The following is a 23,629-nucleotide window of genomic DNA, read 5'->3' on the forward strand; positions in this document are numbered from 1 at the left end:
CTCCCGACATTCGCTTGTCAGCCTTCGACGGGTGGAGGAGGAGGTTAGCTGCTCGTCGTTCGCCAGTCCTCCGCGAGATGGCAGAGCGCGCGGTAGACACCACCGCAGGTCAGTGTTGGCAGTACCTTCTGAAGGGTCGGGAGTGAAGTTTGTCTCCGCAACGTGACCTGTGCGAAATGGGAATCCTACAACTCACATAGTTTCGGTTCCCTGCAAGAATTTCCGAAGATTTCAGAAGTTTTGCGTTTTGGTATTAACGCCACTTCAGCCGCCAAATCAGAAGTTCAAGCATGTTGTGACTGACCGAACCTAACCTAACCCTTCGATTTTTTTTTTAATTTCAATTTTTGAGAGAAATCCGAAGTTGCACGAACGTGGTAGGGAACCGAAACTACGTGAGTTGTAGGCTACCGGTGCGAAATCGGTTCACAATCGAATATATACGGTTTTGGCGCAGATATTTAGAGAAAAAAAAACCCACTAGCGATTTGAAAAAGATGCTCAAGATATTCGAGTGGTGTCTGTTTACGAAAATCATTTCAGAATACGTTTGAGTGCGGATGAGTAGTAGTTTCGTTTCTGGAATTGGTTTACAACTGTATGTATTCTTTTTAAGAAACGTGAAAAATGGCTAAATTACTTGGTTCAGATTAATTTTTAGACATAAAACTGCTGGCAGAGATTCTTAAAAACACCCAAGGCACTTGCATTACGTTTCTTCCCTGCGTTCCAGTCCACAGCCTTGCTCTTAGAGGCGATACCGCACTAGAATCACAAGCGAGCGTCGCACTTATCATCCCGCTTCACTAACAAATACACCTCTGGCCAGTGAAATTTCGCAACATTATCCGACATCTATCGTTGATAAATAATTCTAATTATCTGGTGATTATTACGTGATAGTTGAATTAGCAGCCTGTGAACAAAGTTTTCAACATCAAAATTAGTTCATGATATGATATACTAAAATGTTTAAAGAACAATTCTAACTTAAGAAATTTTATAGTAAATATGTTTTGTTTAGATAATTTTATCTTCAGTCGCTATTTACAGATAACTGCCACGATCTATTTTTTAAGTAGAAATCACATTTGTATTAAACATACAGTTTCAACCACCGAACTCCCGTCAAGATGCCACGCTACTCAATTTCTCGCTGGATGTTTGCTGCGCGTTCGTAACACATAAGACCGTAACGCAAGACCGTACCAGAAGCCCATGCCGGAACTTCCATGTTGCCATGTTGAATGCGTGCCATTAAATTGTATTATCCCATTGATTAAATAACGTGAACATTGTTTATTCAAATTTCAACAAAGCTAAAATCATATGTATTATTATTATTTTTTAAATTTTAACATATAAATAATTTAACAAATAAAATTCGTTGGATCTAAGATCCTGGTTGACTTTAAAACGTTGTTTTTAATATTTCTTTTTCTTTTATTAATTTTCTGGGTGAGAGCCACCGAATCCCCAATTTCTGTGAGGGGCATCAACACCCACAGACAACCCGGTAATACCCCTCTCTCAAAAATATTAGTGTCCCACAAAACCAAATGGCCGAATAGTAGTAGAATGGCCACTGGACCGTACTAAGTGTAGTTATGATTTAGCGTGTTCGAAATCATGGCGGAGAAATATTGTGAAAACGACCCATGTTCTATGTTACTGCCTGTTACCTGAAATCATTACGTCTTATTCCACACGAGAAAACCCTTCCTTAATATTCGTATTCTGATTTAATTTTTTTTTTAATCTATGTTTTCTGGATTTTGTTGTACTTTATTAAGCTATCCACAACAATAGTCCTTAAAAAAAAAACTAACATCGAATAGTTATGGCATGTTGTACAGGAACTTGATGCATGTCTCACTCTTGCACAAAGCTACGTTAACTGACTAAGGTGACCGCCTGACTGTTCGCACGAGCTCCACAAGGGTGACTCTGGTTTGTTCTCCAAACGTCTCTTCGCCCCTACACGCCAGTCTTGCAGTCTTATGCGGCGGTAACGCGCCTCCACAGGACTTAGGCTGGGTTCACAATTAAAAAAATTAAGCGAGTGCATAGCAAGCCATGCACACGACCTGTGCGAACTGCGAAATCGGTTCACAATTGAATTCTTACTGTTAATTTCAGCCAATGAAATTTCGCGAACTATGCGACATCTGTTTGCAGTGTTAGTAAATAAACATATTAACTTTCAAAATAACGATAAAACTATTATTATCTTGACATTTTCTTACCACAATATGGTTAATAAATATAAACATATTTCTAGTCCCGCCAAAAAAGCACCCTGCTCTTCTCTCATTGGCTGTTGTGCCATGCGTACGCGACCGAAATAAAATATATTCATTTCACTCCTATGCGAACGACCTCGCTCCCATGCACACGACCAACTTTCTGCTATTGTGAATCGTTAGGTTAGGAAACATGGCGTTCATATACTATGCACACGACCTACTGTTACTGTTACTGTTATTTTTTCAATTGTGAACCCAGCCTTAGAGCGATGACCCCGTCGTTTAATGGTGGAACATCAAAGATAAAGACACCTCTGCGCTTTCCTATGCCATTTACGATAACGAAACTTGTTTAGGCAAGTGAAATGATTCTTGAATGCTATTCCAAATCAGACATTTTTTTAAAAATAAATCTCGAGCGGTTTGTAAATGGCGCCTTAACACTTGTTTGGAGATCTAGACTGGCGGTCACTTAAAGCACGCGTTTATGGTTGTCGGTTTTTTAAATAAGTATTTTTTCCCCTATGGCAACGTAAAATAATCTGTAAATACTTTTTTTTTGTAAAAATAAATGCACGTTGTTAAATAAATTGCATGACTAACGTCTTAGTTATTAACATAAATTACTTAAAGGTGATGGAGTTTGAGAAACTATTTTTTTTTTAACATATCAATCGTAGGTTTACAACTAAGCTAAGTGTAAAAATAAATAAACACATATTTAAAATATAATGTATTAATGAAAGAGCACATTGTACAGTGAAGATTGTTTTGTCAAATACCCAACTATCATTTTCTCCAACCGATGAAATCAATCAGTCGTTCTGTAACAAGATATTGCCTCGAGATACGATTTTTAAAACGTATTGACATAGATATTGACATGTACGCAATCACAAAATAAAATTTATCACATTTGGAAAATTCCTAGTTGGTATCCGTGAGTGGTATTTACTTTAATCACTTACTAAAGTATGCAATAGAACAATCAAATTATAAGAATAACCGTTTCAGAATAATATTGACCGGTTTATTTTTTTGTATAGGCTTTACAGTGAAATGTTTATAATCCAGCACAAAAGTCCCACGGCTATGCCGGATTAAAGAAACACCAGTATAGTTTTAATGGGAATAACATATGCGAGTATGTGAAATGCAAACCATTATAAAACAGTAAATCCTGACGACAGTAACGATAAACTCTGAGCGAAATATAAACAGTAGTGCTACCTGGCGGCCAAGGTTAGCAGTTGGAATCTGAACGCGAGCGGATGGTTTGGTGCCGGACTACAGAATGTGCCGATCTATATAAATCGGTATTAAAATCCTTTCACTTGTATTCAGATTGACAGTACGTCGTCGAAACATACACCGAATGTCCCAGTTCCTATGACAGTTTAATTTAGACTATGTACAACAATTCATACATCAAATTGAAGGTAAAGTAACCTAGTTTTTCATACAAATGTTCAATGTGTGAACATTTAGTTACACGGCACACGTACAACCTAAAGTCCAATTCTTCACACGCTTTGGTTAACAAGTCCGGAATAACGGAAGCAATAGCCTCTTCAGTTCTGTGCCTCAACTCTGGCAAATCATTAGGTAGCGGCGAAACGTAAATATAAAGCCCCCTAGGAAAAAAAAAATCGCATGGAGTTATGCCATGTGAACGTGGAGGCCAACGAAAAAAGAGCTCTGTCGTCTCGATGGGCCTATACCATCGGTGAATGTTTTTGCTACATGGGGGATCACAATTAAACTTTAAACGAAACGCAGTTGAACTGAAGTTATAGATTCACTCTTAGCAAATTGCAGAACACAGAACGCTTTACGTTCAGGAGTCGCCATTTTGCGTAGGTGGAAAACAACAAAGCAGTGCTCGCGCATGTGCTTATCTAAAACTGTTTGAGTTACTCTTTGTGACCTTGAACAAACACACTGCAACGTCTACAGTTGATACTATTGAAAGTTATAACTGGGGCATGCTGTATTTTAGCTACTGAATACTTCAATCACGATTATCGTAACAAAACACGAGTTTGCTGTATGCGCAGGAGCTCCTAATGGTTAGACCGCTGACTCAGCTCGCCACAGCTTCGTCCCAGACATTCACTGACTCCGGTGTCAAATATGAGCCCGTTCGCATTCCAGCAGAGACCTTACACCATGCTTTTTCGGCAATCAATTGCTGAAGCGGCAAATCCGTAGAAATATAAATAAAAAACACGATAGTTGCATTTATGTTCATTACTAACGTCACTTCACTATCCTGAAAGAAGGTGTTCTGAGACTCCTAGAAATTAGGCAAATAAATTAAATGAATGTTTCCGAGGTTAGGTTATCACTAGGGCCATGAAAATTTCGCAAAAAGATCCCGAGAGTAGCTGGAAGTTAAAACACTGTAGCATCGTCTGTGTTTTGTGATTGGGTGAGTTACTTTGAGGTGCATGTCGATTGTTACAACAACCAATCACACTAATTCAGTGTAGAAGCAAACTCGTCCTTAGTGGCTCGTGCAAATAAGGCAACGACTTCTCTCTCAGACGGCCGCCAATCACAAGGAAGAAACCGCTGGTGTGAGCATACCTTGTTACTGTCTAGTAGGCGTTCAGATTTTTGCGCGAAAAATGCCTGCCCCTAGTTATCACACACGACGTTGATTGTTGCAAAGTGGACTAGTTGGATTCGGTCAGCTACATTTAGTAAAACATATTTAATTGACAATGCCCTAACACAGTCAAACTTTCACTTCCGTTATTTCACAAACATTTCTCTCTCTAGAGGCTATTCCATAACGTTCCCCTATCCCAGCCCCCCCCCCCCAACCCATCCCCACCAGACACTTCAGTAAAGTCTACGCAACAAATTACAAATTATTATGGACCGAGAAGTCTAGCGCTGATAGTGGTCATTAGTAAGGGTAGGCATTTTTCTTGAAAAAATCTGAAAGCCTATTAGACTGCATTCAGGTACATCCGCACCAGCCGCTTTCTTCCTTGTGATTGGCGGCCGTCTGTGAGAGAAGTCGTTGCCTTATTTGACCGAGCCACCCAGGACGCGTTTGCTTCCTATTGAATTGCTGTGATTGGTGTAGTAACAGTCGACACGTGACTGAAAGAAACTTGCCCAATCATGAGACACAGACGATGGTGCATTGTTTTAACTTCCAGCTAGTGTGTAAATCTTTTCACGGAATATGCATGCCCCCCCCTCCCCCCCACCAAGTCATTAGGGACCAATGTAATCGGCGTGTACAGTGGCGAATCACTGAAGAATGAATAAATGCTTCAATAAATGAGGTTTTTGTCTTTGCACTGAGAAGAAAAACAAGCCAATAGACAGTGTAAAAGACCCAAACTGTAATGAATGAGACGGAATAGCTATAGAGAAATTCTAATTTACATGACAAGCAAAGCACTTATCGTATCCGTTTCTACTATTACCAAAAACATCGTTTGAAGGTATCTACAAAGAAAGAGTTACCAGACGACTAGCAGACAAAAGAAGGACACTTAAAAAGAAACGTGACAGCAAAATAGAAGAGCGAGAACATTTTTGGATATTGTAGTATTGTCATGTATTTTATGGTTTGTGTGTATTTTTTATTGTACATTAGCAAAAGACAAACAGCAATAGCTTAATTTTATTCAAAGTGTACAATACAGAAAATTATATTTAAAAAATTGATTATCGATAAAGAAACAACTGTAGGGTAATAATAACCAAGTTACATGTAAAATATCTGTAGTCATATTCATAAGAAACAGAAAATGAATGCACACAAATAACTTTTATTACAGTAAATAGATCTCTCAAAATATTTTTGCCACATGTTTTAAAAATTTTCTTTTCTTTGAAAAATGAGGACAGTTGCTTGTTTGTTCCAAAACCCGCTCGGACTGTTAAATAAACTGCAAAAATAAAAAAAAATAATGTCCTGGTAGAAAACAACATATACTGGGAGAAGAGGACATGTCCTGGTTGAAACGAAAATGTCCTGATGGAAGAGGACACATCCTGGTTGAAGAAGACACGGGTTGTTGGAAGACGACATGTCCTGGTGGTAGACGACATGTCCTGGTAGAAGAGGACATTTCCTGGTAGAAGAGGGCATGTCCTGGTTAGAGAGTAAATGTCTGGTTGAATATGAAATGTCTTGGGAGAAGATGACATTTCCCGGTTGAAGAGAAAATGTCCTGATGGAACAGGACGTGTTCTGGTATAAGTGAACATTATCTGGTTGAAGAGGACATGTCCTGGTCGAAGATGAAAAGTTTTGGTTGAAAAAGGAATGTCCTGGTAGAAGAGGACATGTTGAAGAGGGCATGTTCTGGTTTAAAGAGAAACATGTTCTAATGGAAGAGAAAATGTTCTACTTGAATAGAAAATGTTCTGGCTGAAGAAGACATGTCTTGGCAGAAGAGGAATGACATGTCCTGTTAAACGAAGACCTGTCTTGGTTGAATATGAGTGTGGTAACATCACTATGAGAAGTTGCTTTTCGACCATTCACGAACTGTAGAATTTACTGGCGGAGGCGAATTATGCATTTCAAAGCTTGAATCGCGTTACGTCACAATGCTACTTTCATCTTTTGTTACTTGACGAAAAAAATACGCTAACTTCCGTGGAATTTTGAAGTGAAACCGGGAGAGGAGGGGCATAGTTAGGTACGTGGTGGGGGGAACCTGTAGAGGAAGAGAAGGCAGGGGAGAGGTGGAAATGACACAGCATACTTGCACACTTGCATACTTGCTAAATAACTAATTTAGTGCTCGCTTACTTGCATATACATATACCTAGTTTAACGTGACGTCATAACAAAACATTGATGAAATGATTGCATACTTTTATGAATAAAATTGAATCATTTTATTTAATTATCACTATTTTGTATAGATACAAAGAAGGAGTGAAATGAAATCTACAATTTAATTGATAAATTTACTTTTATTTGCACTCATTAATTTAAATATGTTTATTACTTTAACGAAGAGATTATTTTAACTATAACTTTTATACATGTTTGCTATTTAACTTCTTCCAATCTGTGTTATTCTGTTAAGGATAGGACGATGATAGGAAAAGTAGGAAACGAATGGGAGTGTTTCAAGTTTAATGTGCCTCGAAAAAGTCAAATCGATGGTTGTTCCAATCGAGTGGAAGAGAGATAGATGCGGCGCAAGCGTACTATGATAGTAACGAAACAGTGAGCGTAACGGGACAATGAGTCATCCTTTTTCGTGGGCAGCCGGCGTTCATCGATTTATTTGACGTTTTCACGTCAAAAAACAACCCTTTGCGGGTAATTGTACCAGTAAAAACAAACAGAATCCAGCCTAGTGGTGACGTCAGTGTGCTCGTGGCACAGTCGTCACGCACTTCGGGAACAACCGTGTCTCAGCTGCAACGTGACTTATGACCAGGCCAATATCCAACCGCCGCAGAATCAGTATCTCGCCAGTTACGCCCCTAGCACCCAAACACGACGACTAAGCCCATCATCATCAGCAACAGCATCATGATCATCAAAATCAACATCATCAGCCCCTAGCACCCAAACACTACGACTAGGGACCCAAACCAGCCCGATAAGCCCATCATCATCAGCAACAGCATCATGATCATCAAAATCAGCATCATCATCAGCATCATCATAATCATCATCATCAGTAGCATCTTCATCACTATCAACAGAACAGTATTATCATAAGCAGCATCATCATTATCATCAAAATCAGCATCATCATAAGAATCAGCAGCATAATCATCAGCAGCAGTCTCATTATCATCAGCATCGTCATAATCATCAACAGCATAATCATAATTATCATCAGCATCATCAGTAGCAGCATAATTATCATTACCATCAGCATCATCATAATCATCACCATCGACAAGTAATGCAACAGTGCCAGATGGCAGAAAAGGTATACAGATGGAGCATTAGCCTCTAAAGTGAAGCTGCCTTCTTCTTCGCCACTTCATGCCCCCTCCTCACAAATGTAACTAGTGTACCAATATTGCTATCGTTCGCTTACATTACGCTTTATTGCCTGTTTTGAGGATGGATCGTGAATTATGTTCTTAGTTAAGTTCTTTGGAACACTGTCTCCAATGTGCTGGCAAGTTGTGTTTTCGTTGCTGAGTGTCTCCCGTAAACGCCCATCGCACATCCCGAAACACACAGGCGGGTGGCACTGGAAATACAGAAACTGTCCTTATGCTCCTTTCCAGTACTTCCAGTATCTCTTGAGTGGTTCACTATCGTTGGCAGACGTTTAATATGAATTGTGTACTTAAATAAAAAAGTATTATTTCCAATTTTCAATTTTGAAAATATTGGGTAGGCCCGGGTCTACCAGACCTACCCACTGGAACCGTCGTTGGTAGACATCGGGGTCATCAGAGACTATGAATGCGGAGGAGATAAAAAAAATGGAGAATTGATGGAATAAATAGTTGAAGAGAGAAAAAAATGGGGGCGGGGAGGTATCCCGCCGACTCACAGAAACGTCTGCCACATTTCTCACTCAACAAAACTCTGGATCGCCTTGGTGGGGAGGTGAATGCTCTGATGTAGATAATCTGTGGCATCGGCCGTAAAATGTGACTTACAGAGCCAACGGAACATTAATAGTTGTTTTTCGAACTTGTAAGAGATCACGTTCAAGTCTAGCTGGTTGCTGACGTTATCGCTGATCAAGGCGATGATGGCATTGGGTATCAGACAGTAAGCTGTTGAAACCGCGCATCTTACGGTTATAATCCAGATGAAGGTTGATTTTTTATTTTTTTCGCAGATGATATAGATTATCTCAGGCAAGCGTTCTCTCAAAAGAGCAAGCGCATTTGGTGAAGTTCCCACGAAGATATAGCACACAAATATATGTGATGTTTCAAAGTTCGTGGTACGTAAGTCACGGAGATGGAACATAACTAGACAAGCACAATTCGCCATACAATACATGCGTGAAACGCTAGAGGGTGGTGGAGGGTGATTGAGGGTTCTGTTATAATTATTATATAAATTTTTGGTGAATAGGTATTCTTTATAACTAGTCGGAGTTACCCTCACTTCCTTCGGACAAAGCCAGCCAGCTCCTGTCAAATTTGAATTTAAAAAACGAACCTTTAAACACAGAAATTCTAAAGCCATACAAAATTATCACATTTTCAATATACATGGTTGTATTTAATTTAGTGACATAAAACTCTGACTTTTATTTAATTTTGTTTTCACTTCATTTCATACTTAACTTATTCTATTACAATACTTGCTTATGGTCCAGAAACGATTGTATCATTCTAGAACATTCTCGAAAAATCTCTAACATTATGGAAAATTCATTCTGGAACATTCTATTACATTCTCGAACCTTCTGGAAGATTCTTTAACATTTCTGAACATCGTACAACATTCTCAATATTCTATAACATTATCCAACCTTCTAAAAGATTCCAGAACATTCTTGAATATTTTCCAACAGGCTCGATCATTCTAGAACATTCTGCAACTTTCTAGAACATCCAGGAAAATTCTGGCTAGTCTCAGCCACTTTGGCACTCGATTCCCAGCTGCTACACCGAGTTCCCATATGAAGTCCATTGGTGTGATGCCCTCTTTTGACACCCATATCTTCAAACCGAACCCCTTCAGTTCCAAACCGAGACCTTCATGGATGGAGGATGGAGAGCTACCATACCATATAAACCCCATGGGGCTGTAGAGTTATAGCGGCATGCAAGGAAAAACATCGCTTACATATATTATAAATATATTGATTTGATTATAAAGATATTTTATTATCACTCTAATATTTCAGGGGCTAGTAGACGTTAATACAAATAAATTTAGGTACGATTTTTCTTGAGAAAAGAAAACAATATTTTTTATTTTGATTTTTACGTAATTGTTTTTAATTGATTTGATTACTCCATTAAAACAAATCATAATAAATACACACTTAAATTGTTACTAAACACACAGTAACACGTGTCCAAACCAGCATTAAATGTTGACTATTTGGAAAAACAGTTCCTGCCTCTTTATGTGTATGGGGCATGTTGGGCTATAATGGGGAGGAAATACATTTTTGTAGCCCACTAAGGATTGCGATCATTCTTACATAGTCTTCCTGTAATCTTTTCTTGTTAGTTGGAATTATTTAATGTGGTTAAGTGTTAAAGAAAATGCGCATTGCCTTAAATTCGCCATAAAAAAATGGTTGTCTGTAAAGTCGGTTGACGGACGATAGTTTAACGTGACAACGTCATAACAAAACATTGATGAAATGATTGCATACTTTTATGAATAAAATCGAATCATTTTTATTGAATTATCACTATTTTGTATGGATACAAAGAAGGAGTGAAATGAAATTTACAATTTAATTGATAAATTTACTTTTATTTGAACTCATCGATTCAAATATGTTTATTACTTTAACTATAATTTTTATACATGTGTGCTATTTAACTTCTTTTTACTTCCAATCTGTGCTATTCTGTTAAGGATAGGACGATGATAGGAAAAGTAGGAAACGAATGGGAGTGTTTCAAGTTTAATGTGCCTCGAAAAAGTCAAATCGATGGTTGTTCCAATCGAGTGGAAGAGAGATAGATACGGCGCAAGCGTACAATGAGCGTAACGGGACACAGCGTAACGGGACACTTTTTCGTGCGTGCAGCCGGCGTTCATCGATTTGTTAGACGTTGTCACGTCAATAATAATGAAATTATACATTCAGACATTGCCCTTTAGTTTCTCCTCACGTTATGTATCACACATTTCGGAAACATCATAAACACTACTGTAATAGTTCTCCAGTCAGGTTTGTCTTCTGGGCGATGACCAGACCACACTGGATTGTGGCTATGCGTGTGATGAATAATTCAACTCTCAGCTGCAACGTCCCAATGTTTGCACACTTTCATGCCCGTGGGGGGGGGGGGGGGGCGGGGGGGGGGGGGGGGAGGGAGGAAAAGAAAATTGCAGGCCACAGTTGACAGAGCACCGGAAGCTAACGACTTAACTTATCGGCGAACAACAGGAAACGATTCTTGTGAAATCACAGCTGTCGTCCGGATCTGAAAATTTGGGGTTACGTTGTGAATCACAAAAGGTTTCCGGCACCGTGAACAGTTATGAGCGATAGGGAATTACGATGGCCAAATAGCCTAATGACCTCGCTCATTTGGATTTTTAGTAATAACTACAAATATTCAAACCTTTGTTTTTTTTATATGGTAAACATTTTTTATGTGAAAGCTTTTTGAAGTGAGGGTGAAAAGAACGATGGGAAATTATGGGCGTACCATTGAAGAGTATTAATCCATCGTAGAATACCAAGACGGACAAAAAGGAATATGTAAATAACTAAATAAGTGTAGAACGCAGGAACAAGCCAAGATTAGCTAGTGCTCTTTAAAATAACTTATCTTGGCTTGTTTTCTGTGTTTTTGTCGGTATTTATTTACCTACGTAGGTACTGGTTTCTTGTGATAGAAAAATGCTCTGGCATGGCAGACATTAATAATTACACATTGATCTAAAAAAAAAATGTTACTTCTAGTATAGGATCCCGATATAAAACGACCTTCATCGAGATGTTTATTTGATTAAACGTATTTTATATTCAATTTAATATGTCAATAAATATATTGCATATGAGTTGCCTAACAAATTTCAGTCCAGGATATGATTAATTAATAATTAAAATAATAATTTTTTTTTTAAACATTTCACCGGTTTGATTATTAGACAAATTCCATACCAATCTAAAGTATGAAGCCCATGGAAAATGCAAACGTTAGGTTGCCTATTCTTTTCCAGTCACAACTCTCGGGTAGCCAGGTATAAACAGGTAAATCGATACTAGCATTTTGCACCGGTCTGATTATTGAATTAAAGTTAAATGAAAATAAAGATTATTTCAATATGAACACTATTCTTTTTACAATGAAAACGACCTCCACTATCTCTGGAGAAATTTTTTTTTTTAAATTCATGTGCTTCTTGTGTCTGTGTACCCGTGTTGTTCATTTGTGTTGTCTCGCCATGTGTAGCAGGTCCTCATGTCGAAGTGGAGGTCGCTTCAGAAGTACTGCTACCTCTTCTCCATCAGAAATGTAGCCGAGGTCTGTATACGTGGAGAGTTTTATCGAAATGAAACGTTATGATTCCTGTTCTTTCCATTTAATTGTTGTCCTTTTAAGTGTCTTTATATCACTGTCTATCGTCCTCTCTATATAATTTATTTTTACTGTCTTCCTCTCTCTTTTACCTTTCTTCTGGTTGGTACTGCATGAATTATTATTTTTGTAACGACCTAACTTTGGTCGTGCTATGAAAATGCAAGGCGGAACAAATAATTACTGTTTCATTTCTTGCATCCTCATACATCGGGTGCCGGTTAGTTCTTTTGTAATATAGTTTTTCATTTCTCTGTGTAAATTTTTCCCTGCCCTCGCAGTTCAGTCCTTCCGTTTACACAACTTCCAGGTCCCGCCTTGGAAATGTCTCCGAAGCCCTCCGAAGTGTTGCGTCATCACAATCCCCGACTCAACACTCGAAGCTTCGAGAATAATGGCGTCCTATTACGCCACTTCAAGCAGCGGCGCCTCGCTACCCGCCTTCCCTTTTCCCAGTGCTTTCCCTCTTTAAGCCAAGAGACTCTATGCGTCTCTCGAGGTTTCGGCACTGCGTGGAGTGGCGTAACTAGGATGCCATTGTTCTCGAAGCTTCGAGTGTTAAGTCAAATACTTTAATATTTATTTTTCTTTTTTTTTCTGTAGTCGTTCGTTCTCTGAATATTCTAAATTACTTGATTTTAATTCTTCTTTAACTTAACCTATATTCTTTTAAAAATTATAGAAATAGACATCGTTTATGTAAATGCATAGAACAAAGTATTTGTGCATGGCATGTTGATCAGTCACTAACTAACAGCTCAGCTGCATTAAAAAAATTGGAAGAATACCGAAGAATCTTACCTTTTTTTTTTTTTTAATATTCCAACACTGAATGGAATTGAAGCATGATCAGTAACGAATGACTAACCCTAGCCTTAGTTATTAATGCAATGTTTGGTTTAGACGGTTTTGCAGTACACACCTTAACAAGACTCGAAGGTATAAGATATAAAAAAGAGGGGCGTACGTGAATTTCATTTCCGGGGGGGGGGGGGAGGAGGGAGGGATAGAACCACGCTGTCCGCTTTTGGTTTTAATTTCTTTCCTTCGGTTAGCTTGGAGAGTTAGAGAGATGATGATGATGATGATGGGAGGTGGTGGGTTGTCTGCAGCGGAGGAGCGCGGGGCGACCAGGTCGCCGCTACGCGCGGGCTGCTCCGAGGCCGCCGCCTGGCTCCGGCGGCGAGCCAAGGGCGCCTGCAGCAAGGAGGCGGTGTACCGCAAGCTGCCCGCGGCCCGGTGGCTGCCGCGCTACCGCCCCAGCTACCTGCCGCACGACCTGCTGGCGGGATTCACCGTGGGGCTCACCGCCATACCGCAGGGCATCGCGTACGCCATCGTGGCCGGCCTGGGTCCTCAGGTGATCCTGCCTGGCGCGCCGCGCGTCGCCTCTCGCCTCTCCCGAGCCTTTGAATATATATATATATATATATATATATATATATATATATATATATATACTGTATAGAAGTCGCCAGCCCAGGTTAAAATTTCTAATACGGTTTTGAGGTAGTTGGTTAATTCACCGCCGCAATCGCCACCATCTCTAGGGGCATCGACTTGTGGTGGTCCCCTAGCGGACAAGTGTCGAACTCTTCAAACACCCCTTCCCCTTCCTGTTGAACGACGTTGAGCTGCAGTGAATGATGGATGAGGGGTGCGGGGAATGACAGCGGGCGACAGCGCTGCGCTCTAACGTGTAAATAACAACTAAGACGATACAGGGCGTTACGGCAGCGCACTGCAGCGGTGAAGTTCCCGAGCTGCTCATCATACGCTCCTGAAAAACGTAGAGTAAATCCTATCCACTCGCGACTTCTATACAGTATATATATTCAAAGCCCAAGCTAACCCTCCCCCCCCCCCCCCCCACACACACACACCCTCGCTGGGGCGCAACAACAGTGGTGGGGGGGGGAAGGGTATTTTACATAGAGAAAAAGGTTTGTTTGAATCAAACAAATATTTGTTTATACATGGTGAAACAAATATTTACTTGCTGTAACAAAATACTTTGGTTAGCTTAACCAAACATGGTAAGTAACAAAAAATGATTTGTTACACCTAACCGAATGTACAGTTGAGTTGAAAACAACATTTTTGTTGGGTCAACAGAATTTTTCCTACTACAAAATATTTGCTTGAATCAACAAATTATATTTATTTCGCCATATACAAACAAATATTTTATTGAGGCAAAACAATTTTTTCTCTCAGTGTAACCCCCTCCCCCTCCTCTGAAACCTTGAACTGGGGGCAAACGAGAACAAAGAAAAAGCTGTGTAATCAATTTTTCAGATAAAAAAAACTGCTTAAAAAACACCGTTTTCCACCTTGAAATATGAAATTTTTCCCGGCCCGGGGGGGGGGGGGGGGAAATCGATGATTCTATATTTTAAAAAAAAGGTATATTGCCCCCCCCCATCCCCCTCTTTTTAGGAAATTTAAGTTTTTGCGCCCCTGCATCCTCGGGATGTCCTCGAAAACTGGGACGCACCACAACGCCGAAATACGCTAACGCCGAAAACTGTCATTGCAGGACTGCACACAAAGGTTATGGTTAGGTTGGACTAGGTTAGGTTAGACTAGGTTAGGTTAGGCTAGGCTAGGATACGCTAGGTTAAGTTAGGTTATGTAAGGTTAGGTTTGATTGTGGTATTTCGGCGTTAAGGTACATTTAAGAAACACACGCACACAAATTCATTGAGTTGTTATTTCGGCGTTGTGGTACACAGCAGTTTTCTAGCTGTCGGCGTGTTGTGGTCAATTTTGACATTCGGCGTTATGGTATTTCGGCGTTGTTGTAACGACACTCTCGAAAACGGCTTCAGAAAACCGTCACACAATTTCAATATTCATCAAGATATCCGAGTGGTGTATGTTACTGACAAAAAAAAATTACGAATACGCAGAGGGCATCCTAATTGTCAAGGTCATGACCTCGGTGGCTTGGAGCGGATAGAAAATGGAGAATTTAAGCCGCTATGAGGAAATTGAATTTTTTTTCTAAGGGAAAAGTCTTTTGAGGTTTTTCGAACTCCGAAATTTCGAATAATTTACGGGGTTTTCCCCCTCGAAATAGTGATAGTTTTATTTCCCCCCTTTTTTAATAGTTTTTTTGGGTGTAATTTTTTCTTAAAAACTTGAAATTTAGGTTTTTTTTTTTTGGCAAATTTTGAGTCAATTTTGAAGTTCAAAGCTCAGTGTCAAGGTAATCCAAGATGGCCGCCGTGACGTCACAATCCAAAATGGCGGACACCGGCTCCAGCTCCTCCAGACGCAGAACTTTCGTTTATATATTACTAATGTACATATCTATTGAAAATATTTGTGAACAGCAAATGCAAAGGAGGTATCGAGTTAAATTTTTATAAAAAATTCCTTAAACGAAAAAAAAAAATCACAAAGGCGTGTGAGACCTAGCCTTAACAGTAATCTTATCTCTACATTTGTTGAAGAAAAAAAATTTTTAGACGCCCTTCGACACAATGTGTTATATAAGCTACTACTTTGTAGCTATTTTTAGGTGGCTTTAATTCCAGATCGAATAAGCCGCGCTAACGTTTCAAGGTGCACTCGGATCAGCGAGTTGATCTCGACTTAAAAAAGATACGCTGGTTTTGTGATACAGGTCGACCAACGTGTCGGCGAAGAGATCAGGAGAATGACATTACTGTGCGTGACCTCAGCCTACTTTACTGCTTCGCGTCTAGAGGCGATCCGTCGCTTGGCGCGCGCCTTGATGTCGCCCTTAGCGCTTACACGCTACGAACTACAATCATAACTCCAGGTGTTATTTTTTTCTCGTATGGGTAAAATTATCAGTTAACTTTTATCAACGACGTTTCCACACTGTTACTAGTTTTACAGCAGAATTGTTAATAAACGGACGTCTGCTTCAAAAGAGAATAAATTAGAGTTAATCACTCTGTATTTACTAACTGACCATCAAAATGCATATATTATAATGGGTGTTTGCTATTTTTTTTTAAATATAAGTTATACAAAAATAATAGGTACGTACTTACTTTGCGAAATTAAAAAAAAACTAACTTTAATTTTGTATTCAAATGATTAGTATAAATAAAATAATAAAATGATGGGAGTGATATTATAAATACGGTCGGTAAAGTATACAATAAAAAAATTAATATGTAGTATTCAATATTAATATAAACATGTGAATAAAAATAATTATTTAATTTAATAAAATAATCTAGATAAACTTTAATTAGTAATGAAAATCAATTAACATGACAATGTTTATCATAGTTTATTAATTTTTTTAAATAAAAAAGTTCTAATTTACCATTTATAGTGCAAATAAAATATACATGAGGGAACATAACTTCAATTATATAAATGCACTTGAAAAAATATATATAAACACCATTTATATCACTAATATTAACAATAAATAAATGGTTTTAAATATATGAACCTGCATTCAATATTAATCACTAAAGTATATAATTTAAAAGCATACACATAATTTTTATTTGTATTTAACCCTTTTTTTCATCCAGTCAATTTTTGTTGCAGGCTGCGCGCGCGCATCGTAGAAATTCACTCTCAACATTTTTTTTTTTTCATAACGTGCCTAGAGAAGCATAACTTCAAAATATAAATTTAAAATAACTTTACTAGCTGAATTGTGTGCGCGAATTTGGAAAGTATTATGAATATTGAGTTTCGTCTTCCGTTCTGTTATATGGTTGCCCCGCGCACGACGAGAAGAGACTCGAACCTCTGACTCAGGGGGACAGCGTGGACAGACGGGGACGTACCACAAAGCCGAAATACCATAAATTGACCACAACGCCGACAGCTAGAAAACTGCTGTGTACCACAATGCCGAAATACCACAACGCCGAAATACGCTAACGCCGAAAAATGTCATTGCAGGACTGCCACAAATGTTAGATTAGGTTAGACTAGGTTAGGTTAGACTAGGTTAGGTTAGACTAGGTTAAGTTAGGTTAGGTTATATTACGCTAGGTTAGGTTAGGTTAGCTAAGGTTAGGTTTGATTGTGGCATTTCGGCGTTAAGGTACATTTAAGAAACACACGCAAATTCATTCAGTTGTTATTTCGGCGTTGTGGTACACAGCAGTTTTCTAGCTGTCGGCGTTGTGGTCAATTTATGGTATTTCGGCGTTGCGGTTAATTTTGACATTTGGCGTTATGGTATTTCGGCGTTGTGGTAACGACTCCGTGGACTCTCCCGACTGTCCACAACTGCGTGTCCGAGCCGGTGCTCGAGTGCTCACGTCCTTGACCGCCAGGGGGGTGGGGAGGGAAGGCGGAGTGTGATTGGCTGGCTTATCGCGAACGCGAGTGACGCGCCTGGGTCGTCACGAAAACTCGCAATCGCCGGCAGTTGTTCCCAACTGCACATCGGAAATAGTTTGTAATACTATACATGATGCATATATGTAAAAATACGTGGCTACGGTTATATTTTTTTAATATAAGAAATACGCTTTACAAGATATGATACTAAGTATTACTTACGAATATTTTGGTGGATAGTTATATATTTTAATTGATTCAAGCATAAGTTTTTAACCATAAAAATATAATTAAATATTCAATAATTGGTAAAGACCGGAAAAATTCGCGGATTCCTGGAATCCAAACTCGTTTAGCTTAATGCTGCGTCAGTGACTGGACCGCCATTTACCTGAAGGACTCTGAGCCAATGGCAAACACTCAACAAAAGAAGTATCGAATCATAAGAATCGCAGTAAACAGGTGTCCCTAGTCGGTAGCCAATGACCAGGTGATAGTTGCCCGAGTACATAGAGAATCGTGGAGTCAATCCTAGTGGTCATTGAAACCGAGAATTTTTCCAGTCCCTAATAATTGGACTTAATTCTGTTTAAATGTGCTTATTAATGTGCAAATTTAGTACTGGAAAACTATTCAGGAAACGGTTTAACTATTGGAGGTACTGGGACAATAAAAAAAAAACATAAATTCCCGGGTAAGAATAGTGCTACAGTTGTTTTCGTGTAATTGTGCAAATTAAAAAATATATACATATGTTAAATTTTTTTCATGAATATTTTTGTTCCATTTATAAGAATTATTCACATTGTGTCTGCCATAGCATACGGTTTCCCCGATGCAGACTCTATAGCTTCGGCCCAATGATTCTGGTGTCCTATCATCCCCCCTCTGCGTCCACGCGGAAAAGTCCCCAACAGCATCACACGTAGATTGCGAAATGAAGGCGGTGGATGGAAAAAAAAACTGTCAGGAGCAGGACGATAAAAAAGAGAAGTTATCAAGGTCTTGAAATGTCTGAATCAAGAGGCAGAAAAGCAGGTTATTTCGTATCTCATTTGCAAGGAACCTGGACGCGGCATCCTCGTAGTCAGTCCGGACCGGACAGGGCGCAGAGCCAATGGCCACTCGGCAAGCCCGCAGAACGAGAGACACGAACTATTTTAACGTGACGTCTAATAAATCGATGAACGACGGCTGCACGCACGAAAAAAGTGTCCAGTAACGCACATTGTCCCGTTACGCTGTGTCCCGTTACGCTCATTGTACGCTTGCGCCGCACCTATCTCTCTTCCACTCGATTGGAACAACCATCGATTTGACTTTTTCGAGGCACATTAAACTTGAAACACTCCCATTCGTTTCCTTCTTTTCCTATCATCGTCCTATCCTTAACAGAATAATACGGATTGAAAGAAGTTAAATAGCAAACACGTATAAAAGTTATAGTTAAAATAATATCTTCGTTAAAGTAATAAACATATTTGAATTAATGAGTGCAAATAAAAGTAAATTTATCAATTAAATTGTAGATTTCATTTCACTCCTTCTTTGTATCCATACAAAATAATGATAATTCAATAAAAATGATTCAATTTTATTCATAAAAGTATGCAATCATTTCATTAATGTTTTGTTATGACGTTGTCACGTTAAACTATCTTCCGTAAACCGACTTTACAGACAACCAATTTTTTTTTCTTTCAGAAAAGTTACGCAAACTGGTTTTTTTTATTCATCATCGTCGCTTTAAGGGCCCCGCCTACCTTGGCACACAAACGGTGTTGCAAAACTTCAGAAAGAAACAACGCGATTTGAAAACTGCTCAAGATATCCGAATTGGATTCTGTTGACGAACAGCGTTTAAGAATACGCCGAGGGCCGAAAAGTACTTTCGATTTCGGGTTAAGTTTTTAAACTGTGTTTTTTGTGAGAGTGAAAAATGGCTAAAACGCGTGTTTTCGGAGTAACTTTTAGCTGAAAAACCACCGGTGAAGATTCTTGAAAGCGTTTTAAGGGACTTGCATTACACCTTCATTTCTCCGCCACATAATTTCACGGTCACCGCTCAGATACCGTAGTTGTACTATTTACGAGAAAGAAGACTGCGCGCCAGTCCAACAGCCTTGCACATATCATCCCGCCTCACTAACACATGCACACCCCTGATTAGGCGGGGGACCTTATATCCTACCAAACTTTCAGCGATTGGTACCACAGCTAGTACACACACACACACACACACATATATATGTTGGTATATCATGACATTCATAAACTCCGACATCGTTCAACCGATCGCCATGAAAATTTGTATATTGTGATTTTTACTGTCCTTAATATTCAGTAACAACAAATAGTGATTGCGACTGTTATAAAATTACATACAAACCTTGCATTCTACATATATATATATATATATATATAGAGAGAGAGAGAGAGAGAGAGAGAGAGAGAGAGAGGTAAATAAATAAACACTGGTAAGACAACGTCTGCCGGGTTCTGCTAGTAAATATGTATTTGTGCAAAATCATGCTTTCGGTGGTTCGCAATTACCATTATACCATTGAACATATATAATATACAATGATTTCACTTACTACCCGTGGGAATATGTTCTGCCGCTTCCTTTGCAGAGCAGCTGACTTGGCCACGGGACGCTTCGTCGCGTCTTCCCGCGCAGTGTACAGCCAGGGCCTGGAGTCAAGGTCGCTGCGAGGGTTCTCTCTCTCTCTCTCTCTCTCTCTCTCTCTCTCTCTCTCTCGTCACGCCTTGAAGGGAGAAGACTTAGCCTGGCATTCTCCTCTTATCGCTTCTCGCCTTGCTCGCAGATAACAGCGAGCACCTGCATTGTCTGAGGAGGGAAATGGGAAGGGAGGTAGCACGTCCGATATTTATATATGTATAAGAGCACGTGTAACTCAGCACACGTGATGAGAAATCGAACTTCTTTGTCAATTAAAACCTCGACTCATAAGTACATCGTAAGGGGTAAAACGGCATATATATATAATTTTCTAATAATGATTAATTAACAATAAATATTACTCACTGTTGAAATACTTACACTATAAACAAAAACTATGCGTGTTACTGTTTTTTTTTCCCAAACAATTCTGCCATTTGGAACACTCCAAATCTCTGAACGAAATATTGAATTCATAACAGGTAGTTCTATCTATGCGGGAAATGTAGGAACTGTCTCAACAGCGCTCTCTACGCTGCTGGTCGAACAAGGAGGCTCGCAAGCGCGCTGGTAGCAAATATAACATTCGAGGCATTCACACCTGAACTGTATAGGATACCTATATCTATTTTCTGAAACAAGCGCATGCGCACACACTCTCCGTCTTATTCTTTCGTTTATCTATCTCTCTCGGCTCTGTTTTTTTTTTTTTTTGGCTGGGGTCAAATCATTGCACAAAGAGGAGAACGTAAACGAACCCAGCAACGTATGTAGCATAGTGCTCTCTTTATATTTCTTTGGCCAAGTACTTATTCGCTGTCCTTTTTGCGTCAGAAACGTTTCACAACAATGTTTCACGAAAACGTTGCATTAAAATTTGGTCTTGAATTTTTACTCTCATTGTGTCCAAAGAAGTTTCACTTCAAAAAATCATTAAATTAATATGACAAAATATAAGAATCACGCATATTTAAGTAGGATAAACTATGTAGTTCCAGAATTACTATCTAAATTAAATTAATGAAACATACATATATTTTTTTAGTACTTAAAAATTATAAACAGTATAAATTTTCCCTAACACTGAAATAATCTCTTTTTACTACTCTCCTGAACACCAATGGCAAATGCACGCCAAACATTCACCTGACCCATATTTTATAAGGGGGTTTCATAAATTCTGAATGCTCTGAAATCCAAGGTTGAAATGTTATTCCTGCACCACCTAAACATTTAAACAGACCTTGCGCCAATTAAGGCCATAATGAACATTTAAGTTGCGTAGTGGTTTCAGAAGTGGGGTTTGGTATGTCCGAGGACAGGATTCAGGGCGAGAGAATTGAGGATGGGGGTCTTAAATATGTGACGTTTAAATTTCTCATTTTTCCTCGGATATGACTCGAAATTCCTCCAAATTTCGCAAAATTTTACTTTTTGAGGGGGAACATTCCCACTTACGGGAATATATCCCGTTTTATTCCTCAAAAAGACAGGGGCTTCAAATGTTCACACAAAGGGTCTTATTTCCGTGAAACAATAATTTAATAGATTCAATCGAAGCATCTATACATGAACCTTGAAATTTGACCTCGAAATACGTTACCTCGTCTGAAATTTAACACTTGAAGGGGGGAGAGGGGAATAAATGTTGACACCTCTTTTACAATGTTATGTAAAAACTAAGAAAAAATTGCTTATCATTGATTATAGCAATGACTCCAGGGTCCCCAGTTTTATTCGGACGAGTGCAAAATGTAATTATTTTGTAAAATATTAATACATATGTAAGTTTAAACACTTGCAAACATTGATGGCTTTCGTAAATGGGTAAATGGGTATATTTTATATCTGGTTGTCTGGTGTTTGTCGCGCAGATAAAAAAAAATGCTGCCATGTTGACAATAATGCGATATTTGCTGTTGTGACGCGTTTGCCGCTACATAGTGATGACAGCATTTCTGTACGCTACTGGTTCTACGTCATATACATAATTTTCTAAAAAAAAAAATATAAAAAAATGCCGTCATGAAGAATTTGCTGATTTTATTCTCTATTTCTTTTTCGCGTGTTCTGCACACAAGGCAATGGTGAAACAGAATCCAAGTCACGTCGTTATCTGTTATCACCCTTCCAAGCGTGATAGAAGCACAAAACAGCTGGCAGTTAACGCATGCATTTCTTATCACCAAACATTCCCGCGAATAAAAAATGTCCACACGCGTCCGAAAAAACACTCGAATAAAATAAAAATTCGCATGGTGCTTTCTATGGGTTCATGATTTATGACATGAAACTGATTCAAGAATCAGAAATGAGAATTTTTCAAATATTGCATGACTTATTGTTGGCTACGAAACAATTCCAGGAAACTTAAGCCAGGTTTCGAATCCTTGTCCGGCATTACTGATTTTGGTTTCCCATGTTTTCCGAAAAAGCACTCCTGAGAAATGCTACAAGCAGTGGCCCGAAATATTTCGCAGATTTATTCGGCTGGTAAGTCTGAGCTAGTGATTGGGTCGCAGTTATTTTGACACGCCCTTAGCCGACCTTGAGCTGACCTTAGGAACTTGACCACTGTGCCACAAGGGAAGTGGGAGGAACTTTGGACACTGTCACAAAGGAAGTGGGAGGGACTTTGGACACTGTTCCACAAGGTAAATCGGAGGAACTTGACCACTGTGCCACTAGGATTGTGGGAGGAACTTTGGACACTGTCACAAGGGAAGTGGGAGGGACGTTGGACATTGTGCCACAAGGTAAATCGGAGGTACTTGACCACTGTGCCACTAGGATTGTGGGAGGAACTTTGGACACTGTCACAAGGGAAGTGGGAGGGACGTTGGACATTGTCACAAGGGAAGTGGGAGGGACGTTGGACATTGTGCCACAAGGTAAATCGGAGGTACTTGACCACTGTGCCACTAGGATTGTGGGAGGAACTTTGGACACTGTCACAAGGGAAGTGGGAGGGACGTTGGACATTGTGCCACAAGGTAAATCGGAGGTACTTGACCACTGTGCCACTAGGATTGTGGGAGGAACTTCAGACACTGTCACAAGGGAAGTGGGAGGGACGTTGGACATTGTGCCACAAGGTAAATCGGAGGTACTTGACCACTGTGCCACTAGGATTGTGGGAGGAACTTTGGACACTGTCACAAGGGAAGTGGGAGGGACGTTGGACATTGTGCCACAAGGTAAATCGGAGGTA

General features: G+C 39.3%; 1 protein-coding gene across 2 annotated transcripts in view; it reads left to right on the forward strand.

Annotated features, from left to right (window-relative positions):
• The window catches only part of LOC134538207 (sodium-independent sulfate anion transporter-like), a 50,439-nt gene continuing 26,810 nt past the window's right edge, over window positions 1–23,629 (forward strand). Inside the window, exons 1-3 of one of the 2 annotated variants that reach the window (XM_063379302.1) lie at window positions 10–108; window positions 12,318–12,389; window positions 13,556–13,803. In XM_063379302.1, the coding sequence (XP_063235372.1) occupies window positions 78–108; window positions 12,318–12,389; window positions 13,556–13,803 (351 nt within the window). In that variant the 5' untranslated portion in view covers window positions 10–77. Of the gene's footprint in view, window positions 109–12,317; window positions 12,390–13,555; window positions 13,804–23,629 lie in introns of both variants that reach the window. The other variant, XM_063379303.1, reaches the window with a different exon arrangement.

The sequence above is a fragment of the Bacillus rossius genome, chromosome 13 (genome assembly GCF_032445375.1).
Source record: "Bacillus rossius redtenbacheri isolate Brsri chromosome 13, Brsri_v3, whole genome shotgun sequence".
In the NCBI taxonomy this organism is placed as follows: domain Eukaryota; kingdom Metazoa; phylum Arthropoda; class Insecta; order Phasmatodea; family Bacillidae; genus Bacillus; species Bacillus rossius.